Below are 12,211 nucleotides of genomic sequence, written 5' to 3' on the forward strand. Positions count from 1 at the left end.
TTACATAAGTATTCTATGTAAAGATTATGCACACACATAGGAAAAAAATGTTATATGTTATGTGAAAGGATAAGTCTCGGTAGTCTCGCGATATATAGCACACCGCCTTCTTTTCTGATGGTCGCGGGTTCTGAAGGTCCACGTACAGTACAAACATTTATATTCCATGTACCTATGTAAAAATTGTGTATTAAAAAAAATTAATTAAGTAATTGCCATTCATTCATCCATCCAGTGCCATCCCGTCCAGAACTAAGCAGAGCTTTAGTTATGGGTAGCTAAACAACTGATATTAATACATTTTATTTTGTAAATACATACATAGAAAACATCCAGACCGATACAAACAATAATACCTATGAATATAAACGTTTGTACCTTGCGAGTAATCGAACCCGCGACCGTCAGAATTAAGATGGTGTCTAAACTGCAAGAGCACAGGCATTGTAAGATAATTACGTAAGATTTATTTATTCTTTTATTGCACTTATAAAATTGTACAATGTGGCGAGCTAAATTCCATATGGGATTCTCTACCATCTAGATATTGGGTAAAATAGAAATACATAGTATTACCTAACATAGGCCTTCAAAATTATTTAACCTATATATATACATACATAAAAATAAATATATACCTACTAAATAATTACAAGACTTAATATCTTAGATATAAAATTCTCGTGTCACAGTTTTCTTTCCCATACTCCTCCGAAACGGCTTGACCGATTCTCATGAAATTTTGTGAGCGTATTGAGTAGGTCTGAGAATCAGCCAACATCTATTTTTCATCCCCTTAAATGTTAGGGGTAGTCCACCCCTAAAGTTTTTATTTTTATTTTAAGGAAAAACAACGTTTGCCGGGACAGCTAGTATAACTATAAATATACACAGCATATTAATACACCAAAAAAAAAGAGATATGACAAAGGATATACATAAATATACATATATATATTACGACAACAACAGCCAGTTAAAAACATTTTGTTCATTCAGAAGATAATCAAAGATTTTCATTTTGGAAACAGGCTCACTTGCTTACGTAAGTAACATTTACATGTGTAAAGTTGTCGAACGAATCTCCCAAAAGAAAACTGAATATTTTCGTTAATATCATTAGTTGAATAAGAAATATGCACGTACGTTTCTGTTGCGTATTTTGTTTTGATAAATTCAGTTAAATACAGTCGGTTCAGAATTAGATCGATGGCTACTGAAATTTTTGAAAGACTATAAAATAGTAATTCTAAATTTGTTTAGGAGTTCAACGGCTATACTCCCTATATATACATAATAATATAGGGAAATAATAAATGATAAAAAGAATGAATAGAAAAAATGAATATTTAAAAGTCAATATAATTTATAATAACTATAGCTATTTAGTTTAATAATTTTTTTTACGTGGCAATTGATGAAAACTGTTTTAATTAATTTAAATGTTAAAAAAATATTTGTATAAATTTTGGACCGTGAAGAATTGTTCCCAAAAGTGGCAAAATGATATTTTTTGATAGTACGTTAACTTCCTTGAATTATACAATATATTGATGTGTAATTTGGAACGTATTGTGATAAAAATATACATACATATATATGTACTTGCTTAAGTAACCGAGTGTCCTAGAAAAATAAATAATAATAAATCTTTTTTTGTGCATAAAAGAAACAAACAATTACAAAAAAGAAATAAAAAAGATGCATAAAAAAGGCGGCCGTATCGCGTAAAGCAATCTCTTACAAACAACCAAGAATATATAATTTTTAAATTCGAATTTAAATTACTAGGTCTAGTGTTACCATTAATAGCAATGTACAATGTCAGGGTCATCTCGACGCAGTCACCCCTCGAAACCATCGTGGTTAATATTTAGTAATTAAGTGTTGTTTTGCGTACGTCCATTTCTATTATTCGATGGATTTACGAGTTTAATAACTTTTTGCCTCGCACAACCACATTGTGAATCACCTTCCAGCAATGGTATTTCCGAACCGATACGATATTGAAACCTTCAAGAAAAGAGCTTATTCCTTTTTAAACGGCCGACAACGTACTTGCAATTCCCCTGGTGTTGCGTGTGCTCATGGGCGGCGGTAATCACTTACCATCAGGTGAGCCGCATGCTCGTTTGTCCCCTGTGTTATAAAAAAAAAAAATCTTTTCACCTGATGATGCCTCGTTTAAAGGCCAAACACGCCGATAATGATCTGAGTTTGTTAGTGAGAAAGGTCGTAACAGTTCCAGTAGCGGTGGTCAGGTTTCCGAATTGTATTTTTGTGCTCTCACACATGCTAATGGTAGCGGTATTAAATATATATAAATCTATTAAGTAATATTCCTTTCATTCTATCTTGCGCCATCCACCATCTTCTGCCTTTTCTCCTCTACCCAAAAGTTCTCAAATGTCTTGATAAGACCGCTTTTTATACCTGTACGCTCTAAATATTCTGTTTTATTGTATTTTTGTATATATATGTATAACATCGTGGTTAATTTTTAGTGGTCATTATGCTTAGATGATGATGCATATGCATTCACCATTGTAGCGAACTCCTTGATAGGTTTTTATACCATTTTTTAATTTTATAATAATATTCCTTGACATATTCTTTATTGTTCACTTTCTATTATATATCGCTATCATACTAGTCGCATTTTATTTAATCTCCGTATTTTCCTCATTAAAACCCTCAGCACCTCTCACTCATCAGACACATTTGATACCTCCGCTTCACCATGATGGTCTAACCCACTTGACTTCCTCGTCCTATCAACCCTGGTGCCAACAGCACAATCGGGTGTTCCATATTCAAATAAGAAAATGCCTCTTACATCTATAAATAGTTTGTTCAACTCACCAAACTTAGAGAAACAGAGATTGTGTGAATTGGAATAATTATCACAGATTAAACAAACAAAACGGTCGGCCGGTATCGAGGCTTGCTTGTGTGAACACGTGTTCTATACTGAACCCGATCTTAAAGGTTTTAATGAAAACGAACGCGGCTCATTGAGATTTGTAAAGGCTAGTGCAGCACCAATAGATTTATTTACTAATTATTTTGTATTTTTTATACTACGGTAATGGCAAACAAGCATTTGGCCCATCTGAGGGTAAATAGTTAGCGTAGCCTATGATCGCCTGACAGCAGTATCACGTCTGCTTTGCCGACCCTTAAGAAACCTCCAGAAACTCTTCTTAAAAATCTTAAATTCGTAATGCTGAACAATACTTACAATATTAAAAGAGTAAAAGGCGAATTTCTGGCTCGTTTTTCTTGTGATGAGACTGCTCTCTAAATGAGTGGTACAATCGAAAAATATATGACTATTTAAAAGTGAAAGTAAAAGTACTATATTTCATCATCTGCTTCTTTCTTATCCCATCGATTTGTGGTCAGCGTAATATATTTTTCTCTTCCATTCATCCCTGTTAGCAGTGATCTCGTAATTCACTCCCTCTCCTGCCATATCATCTTCCACACAGTCCATCCATATCTTTTTCGGCCTACCTCTGAACTTCAATATAAAGGAATACTTATTTAGCATCCCTTTGTTTTTTATATTTTTATCCGCGCTTTTAATTACTATCTCATTGATTTCAATAGATGGCGCTGATTGTTAAAAACTAATAAAAATATGGTGGATTGTGAAACTGAGATTGCGAGTGACAGTGTTAGAAAATAAAAGTGTTTTAGTGGAAAAAGATCAACAAATACACTTTAAAAGTAGTTTCTTTGTTTTACACGTAATGTTTCTTTCATTACGATAAATTGATTGTAATTTGTTTGTAACAAAAATTGTGCCCGTTTATAAACAAAATGCTAAGTTCTACAGAGCAACGCATGGTTTAATTTGTCAAGAAATCTAATAATAGATTAATTGTCTTATATAAGTATCCATAACAGTACTATGTTTATGTGTGCCAATATGAACTCGTCCCAATGATTTTAGGTGAAATAAAATAAATTGGAATTTATCCAAATTTCCCGGGCCACTGTGACAAATGTACTATTGAACGTCTTGTGTAGATAGTGTGGATTTAAATTAAAATTCCATTATAATAAATCAACTTCTTTCAATAAAAAAACTTCATTAAAAATAATCACTAATGACGCGTTTGTTCTAAAACCTATTTTTACATTTTATATATACTTATATATATTGTGTAGGAGGTCAAACGTCCATATTACTCACGTGGTGGTAAATGATTGCGGTCGCCCATTTTTTTTTATTGAGGGTTTTGGCTATTTTCTGGTGCTTAAGACCTGTAGTACTGCGATCTACATGTACATCTATAGAGCTCGCCCTTTTTCAAAATCGTTACCTAGACCCGACAGGGACAAGAATTGAAAAATATTCTTAGGAGCGATGGTTTTTATCTTCTCAGGATATAGTGTATACTTTCTAAAGGTATTTGTGTATGTATGTGTATTATTATTTTATTATATATGACGGTATCCGCAGAAAACCTGCTATGCTGAGCGGAGACCTATTTGGTACTGTAAAATTAATATAAACCGATAAATTGTAAATTAAAATTTAAATATTATTATTGTGTACCAAATAAACAAATTTCTTTCTTTCTTTCTTTTCAATGGAAATATTTCAGAACGGTAGTATGCTCCATTACTATGACTGACTACAACAATGAGTTTAATGCATATATATATAATTTAAATTATACTTATCAGAAAACAGCTTTGAAATGGGGATAAAATAGGGGAGACTACAGTATATAAAATATTATACGAGTATGAGTTACAAAATACTATTTCTGGGTTGATTCTACAATTTATAAAAGTCTCTAGAACTAACAAACTTAGAATGTTAAAACGGTTTTGCGCATGACTAGAAATTCAAACGGTCACATGTTTTTCAGCGACTGGATACTAGGAATGCATATTTCCAAAAGAGATATTGCAACCATTTTCGGAATATACCAAACATACATTCGTGTAGTATTTTATAATAATTTCCACGAAGACTATGAATCGGTTAGCAATTTCTAATTGATTCATTAAAAGACTACAAAATAAATAATATTACTACAATAGTTGTGTGAAGGTAAAATTAGGATTATTTTTAGTTTACAGCATAAAAATGTTAAAACGTATTGCGCATGACTGGCTAGAAAATCAAGCGGTACGCCAGGTCACATGTTTTCCAGGGACGAGATACTAGGACTGCAGAAACTGCAAGAGATGCTCCCGTACAGAAACGCTGTGAATGGAGCGGGACGTCGGCCACGTGATAATGAGTTCCGGGTACCAAGATCACATAAATTATGTGGTATTTGATATTATAACCCCAAGATAATTCATACAGCATCGTCCAGTCCCAAACTAAGCAGAGCTTGTAGTACTAGACAACTCATAAAAATGCATATGCATTTTTTTTGTAAATACTTACATCGTAGACATAGAAAACACCAAGAGCAATAAAAACAATAATACGCATAAATTAATTATTAATTTATTATAATCACATAGTATAAGTCATAGAAAACACACAGACCAATGCAAACATTTACACTCAATACAAACGCAATCGAACCCGCGACCATCGGAAGTAACGTCATATGCTAAACCACCAGACCATGTCTTGGATTGTGAAGGACCGTCATTCATCCATACGGTCAGGATGGAATTTATTTAGCGCCTTATACGATGATGAATTCAGCAGTTAGTATAAAAATATCACGACTATATTCACTAATACGGTAGTCAGAGTTACATAAGCATGGCCGATAGTCTACATTTCAACGTGGTTGTGTAATAAGTACTTAAAGATGTAAACGCTAACATATTTACACCTACGTTAGTATCTTGATGTATCCAGTCTATGCCGGATTGTAAAGATGCCAAAAAAATATATTTTAAACAGGTATTTAGTTTATATGATAGCTAGCTATTGCCGGCTGCTTCATCTGTGTTTTTTATAGACCGTAATATATGGTGCTATCTATGTTCATATCATTTTTAGTAAGCTCAGTTCTGCCGTTTATAAAAGAAAACAAACAACTGGACACTCATACAAACAGACAAGTAGGCAAGCATACAGACAGACACAGATTTGCATTTATTATATTAGTATGGATTTACTTGTGTAGATATAAAGTAGCTTGGGTATAAAAATTATATATTATATATTCTTGACGCATGCTCAAGCCAATAGCTCGATGGTCTGGTGGTCTAGCGATCTAAACTGCACACTGCTTTACTTTCGGGTTCGATTCCTCGCACGGTACAAATATTTGTATTCATGAGTATGATTGTCAGTATTGTTCTTAATGTTTTCTATGTATATTATGTATGCATTTACAAAAAAATATATATCTAAGAATTTATATCAGTTGTCTAGTACTCATAACACAAGCTTTGCTTTTGCTGTGTTCAAGGGTAATTATTGCCCCACTGCTAGGAATATACCCTATTGACTATAATTTTGTATGGTTCTCCCTGGAAACTATAGTATTTGATTTATGACGAATTTTATACGTTTTGCTAACACACATTTCATCAAAATTCACTGGTGCCGCGCCAGCATACACCGTTGGTACAAATGAGTGCAATGCTTAATTATCATCTAATAAAAATAAAACACAGCAGGTATTTTAATAATAAATATGTATGCATGTATAGATTTATCGTTCTCTCAGGATAGTAAAAAAATATTAAATTAGGCAAAAGAAGTCGCAAATAGTTTTCATTTTATAATAATTTGTGTAGATTTACTGAATTAGGAACCCATAATAGTACCTTGTGGAACTCCCGCATTATAATTAGGTAAACATCAAAACACATAAATTACTAGAATACAATGTGAACTACAACTTAATAAAATAAGAATTATATTACACTGTACATTATTGTTTATTTAATAAAACTTTTATTATTATAACTTGAAAGAGAACGCTAAATAAATAATGATGTGGTAATACAGTCAAACGCTTCTCTTCAGTCAAAGAGCGAATGAATTATGGCCAAACAACTGGCACTGTTGTTTAGGATCTCTTTGTCTGACGGTGTGATAACTGGTGATTCAGATGTATATTTGGAACTCGGTCAAGTCTGAGAAGCGCCACGTTTGTGTTTATTCTTTTTACATAGTAATAAATGACCAATATATTTAACATCAATATGTTTATATAACACTTGTATATTTTTTTATGTAATTGTAATGGTAAACAAACCGACAGCTCACCTGATGGTAAGCGGTGAGCATCATTTATAAACTTTAATAGTATCACGGACATTACAAAATATTGTACTTTGTGACGTGATAGAGGTCAAGACAGAGGCATTTTTTTCGTTAATTATTTCCTTCCGGCCGAAAATTTTTAAGATGCTTAAAAAAGTAGTAAAATAAAGGTATAATTTTAAGTAAGTTATATCAATAAATAATAAATTTATTTATTTAAAATATACATATATATAAAAATAGTATTTCTTTTCCAAACAATTGTTGATGGTAAATACAATTATTTAACAGTTAAAAAGTAAGAAACTATCTCCCGTTACTTTATACTAGCAAAAACTATGATACCATAAAGTAATGAATATGATTATCATGATGTTACTCCTTATAAAATTGGCTATCTGCGATTGAAATTCCCGTTAAAATCAGTCTAGCCGTTTCAGAGATTAGCCATATTAAAGCCAGAAATAGTTTAGGCTAAATATGTAATTCTACATTTTGATATTTAGATCTATATTGTGTTTAAGAAGACATTTTATCTACCATATTTGATGCAGTAAAGTACATATATTATTATTATTATTAATTTAGTGTAAAGCTGTTTTAATTACAAACAGACACTTAAATTTTATTTGTTTGTATTTTTATACAACTAATACATGAGCTTTGTATAAAAATAGTACCGACCATAAAGATCGACTATCGACGTTCAAATCCAAGATTAGAACCCGGACTATAATAGACGGCGCCCTTGTCACTGCACTAATCCACACATTTATTAGTGATCCCAACCTCTAATAAAGAATAGTTATTTTTGATATTCAGATAGATGGATCTCGAGTATAGTTTAAGATTAAATTAAGAACCGTAACTAAAGTTCAGTTAAGAGATTAATACAGATTAATTTAGGTTACTAATTGTTTAATATTCAACCATCGCTCCTAAGAATATCCTTAAATTCTTGTCCCTGGCGAGAAACTTTAAAAAAGGGCGAGCACAATAGATTTATGCAGATAGCAGTGTACCTGAAAATGGCCTAAAACCCTGAATAAAAAAAAATAAAAATTTGTTTCTAAATCTGGTCAGTTTTTTATTTTTATTCTTAGAAAGCATTATGTTTTACTTTTCAAGTAAGGTATATGTCGTCGCAACATATCTATATTTTTTTTTACTTATTATATTTTTATAACATATTTGTGATAATTGAGTAAGTGATCACTTAAATGTTTTCAAAAAAAGCTTTCATGACTAGTTAGTTAATAAACGCTGTTATAATTTTAATGATTATTGTAATGGCAAACATAATCTTTTGTTATTTTGTATATAATTTTGCTTGTTTTTAATTATTATACGACTACGATGTCGCTCTAATCACGGTCTACGACACAAAAAAGTTTGGGAACCTCTGGTGTATGGATTAGGACATACAGGTACTTTGCAACATATATTTTGTAACAACACTCCATTACAGTTGATGCATAATAAAGATATTTGTATGTATTTCTATTCAATGTTGCTAATATTACAAACACGAAAGTTTGTGATTATGAATGGATGTTTGTTACTATTTCACGCAAAAACTACTCATCATATTTTGATGAAACTTTACAGTAATATATAAATGAAATAAACCATAATAACACGTAGGCTATAAATTTATTGCGCGTGTAACCGCGGGCACTGTGTATACTATAATTATACTCATTCTATATATTTATAAAGTAATATAAAATAGGGAGTATTGAAACGAAAATTAAAAACGCTGTATAAAGTAAACAAGATATTGTAAAACGCCAATAGCTCGTTAAAGTTTCAAATTAGAATATATCACTGTTTACATGAATATTCAAGTAACCTGCAACGTAAGGTCAGTCGCCAATAAAACTGTCGCAGTTTTACCGTAGGCTGTAGGCAGGTTGCACTTGATTAATAGTGTAACCTGTATCTTTTTTTTGTATATGATAATGAAATAGTGCACCCGCCTGCGCTAACGGTTTACGCTGACGGGGCACCAGTGGAGGAAGATAAGATGAGAATGAGGTCAGGTCAGTTAGTCCATCGTGATAAATTCATCTGGAATTTATCACGATGGTTTCCAGGGGGAACCGCGTGGAGGTCAACTTGACATGGTACATTGCTAGCAATAGGGTCGAGAGTCCACATTAACGTTACCTTGATGACTGTTCTCGATCATTGGACCTCATTATCCTATGTTATCGATCATTGGGCTCCCTAAAATATGGTCGAGCGCAGTGATGAATATTCATCCGTCATACTCGTGAACGAGTGCTGCTTGCAGGGACTGGTTTGCTCTTATCACTACGACTGATTTAACCTTATTGTATATTTGACCCTAATAAATTAGTGCTGGTTGGTAGTTTTCTATATATAATATGTATTTATTTACAAAAAAAAATGTATCCATGTATTTATATCAGTTGTCTAGTACCCATAACACAAGCTCTGCTTAGTTTGGGACTAGATGGCGCTGTGTGAATTGTACTGAAATATTATATTATTGTAGTAATATAAAAAAAAAATATTCTTGCATACAGAAAAATATAATAGTTTAAACAAACAAAGATCGAATTGCTTTAAGAAAACATTCACCGATATTCATACACATTGAAAACGAATAGCGACGTGAATAAATAATCAATAGTGAAGATTAATCAAATATTTACTGAACTGAACTGGAATGATCAAACAAAATATTCAAAAGCCATGAATAAAAATATGAACACCAGTTAGGCAGTCTAAATAATCAAAACCGATAAACGATCAGTAAAAATAATAACGCTATGAAACAATTTTAATACTCTGTGGTTAATAATCTTAACATCGCATACAGCTATGACTAGTACGTCATCTTACTGCGGACGCGCGCCGTGTAATATTGTGTATCTGTGGCGCATTACGTTTTGAGCGGGAAAATAAACTTCTTCTGCAGATATACTGATTTTGTCCTATTCTTAATTATTAATTGGTTTTACTCCATTCTGGAACTCATTGAAAAGGAATAACAAATCGAAGAAAGAAATAATGAAATAAAAATGTGAAAATCAATTAGCAAATTTAAATAATTAATACCGATAAAGGATCAGTAAAAATAATAACGCTATGAAACAATTTTAATACTCTGTGGTAAATACTCTTAACAGCGCATACAGCTATGACGCGATCGTCCTCTTACCGCCACAGAATACGCGCCGTGTAATATTGTGTATCTGTCATGCATTACGTTTTGCGATGATATTTAAAGATGGTAGATATGCCACGCGGTATTGTACAAGTTTAACAATATAATAAAGAAAAATAATTGCATCAAGTTTTCCATTTGACAGCCTCGGTGGTCTAGTGGTTTAGCACACCGCTTTACTATCCGATGGTCGTGGGTTCGATTCCTCGCACAGTACAAACATTTGTATTCATGAGTATGATTGTTTGTATCGGCCTGGTGTTTTTTATGTATAATATGTATTTATTTACAAAAAAATATATATCCATGTTTTTATATCAGTTGACTAGTACCCACAACACAAGCTCTGCTTAGCATGGGACTAGATGGCGCTGTGTGAATTGTCCTGAGATATTATTAATCACTACACAATTACATACTTTTCACGCAGGACAAATGGCCTCGCAAAGTCCGGAGCCTCGCAATGGGCCAGGCGACACTGTGTGTTTATATTACCTTCTGCTATGAATCCTCTGCGATCGAACTCCAGTGTCGGGCCGTCCTCCAGAGGTCTTGCCCATCGGGGGGTGGCGCTGCCCTCACGCCCTCGGCGCCATCTCGCCTCCTACGACAACTGGACAACAAGAAATATATTAAATTGCGGCGTAATGGGGTCAATGACACTTGCTAAACGTTATATTATAGACTTGAAGTATTTATTGTACCAACATACTCTAATTTGAACTCTCTGCTATTGTAAGAAGACTTCATTTTGTATATGTGTTTTATAAAAGATTTACCACTGATAGATCCACTGTTTTGGGGAAGAATGTAAATTGTTAGATTTTATGTCTCTTTTTGCTATTTTATTATCATAAAAATATAGGTATATGATATAAAATAAAGGCATATAATTTTTTTAAGGAACAAGAAGTATCTACAAAATGTATGTAAGTAGGTACTTTTTATTGTATAAAAAAAAATTGTAACAGGGTTATAATTTTTTTGGGGTTCAGGGTGACAATTAAAACAGCGTCATCTGAGCCCAATATAGCAGATTTTTTTTACAATGTATAACTAAAGGATGAAATGGATGAAAAAATAAATTCTAATTATTAACACTAAAAACTGTATTTCATTCTTCTCCAGTTATTATATTGTATACAAGTCAATACAAATACTACCAGAAAGTACAAATCACCAGAAAATATCTCATGTAACGTGTAGAATAGTTACATTATAATAAATAATATTTTACATATAGATTTACAACAATATAATATGACTATATGTATGTTTGTAATACCTAGGGTTGCCAACTTTTAAAAAAAAAACGTATATACTGGTTTGGATAGGAAAAAAATAAAGTATTAGGAAAATAAAAGTATTTTTCAAATTTTATTGCTTTAAAAACTTATTTTTGTGTGCTTTTAACACAAACTAACAATTTTTTCTTATCTTTAAATATTGCAAAGTTTCACAATTAACAATTAACATTTAAATTTAAATAAATAAACAATTCATTTGTAATCTTCAATTATAAACAAAATCAATATCATTTTTTGTCGTCGATATGAGCTGTGACAAATGTCAAACTCACAACTAAGAACTAAAATAAAAAGCTTAAAAAAAATAAAATAGAATATGATAACTAAAATATATTATTAAAAGTGGTCCCTTTACAACGTTCGTCTTTGAATAGCTAGACTAATTCTTTGTCCAAGGTAGCTGCCAGCTCTTCGGTCTTCTGTGATGTCGACTAACCTTTTCGTTATTTCTTTGAAAAGTCTACAATTAGGTTATGTAAATACTAGTTATATAATAATATG

The 12,211-nt window shown here is 32.0% G+C and overlaps 1 protein-coding gene across 1 annotated transcript in view; it reads right to left on the reverse strand.

The window, feature by feature from the left end:
- Window positions 1-12,211, reverse strand: part of LOC131846160 (uncharacterized) — a 128,029-nt gene that overhangs the window by 80,865 nt on the left and 34,953 nt on the right. The window contains exon 2 of the mRNA XM_059195398.1: window positions 10,899-11,016. Coding sequence (XP_059051381.1) covers window positions 10,899-10,963 — 65 coding nt within the window. The 5' untranslated portion in view covers window positions 10,964-11,016. The remainder of the gene's footprint in view (window positions 1-10,898; window positions 11,017-12,211) is intronic.

This window comes from Achroia grisella, unplaced genomic scaffold (assembly GCF_030625045.1).
Source record: "Achroia grisella isolate CSIRO2021 unplaced genomic scaffold, CSIRO_AGI_Agris_v1 utg503, whole genome shotgun sequence".
In the NCBI taxonomy this organism is placed as follows: Eukaryota; Metazoa; Arthropoda; class Insecta; order Lepidoptera; family Pyralidae; genus Achroia; species Achroia grisella.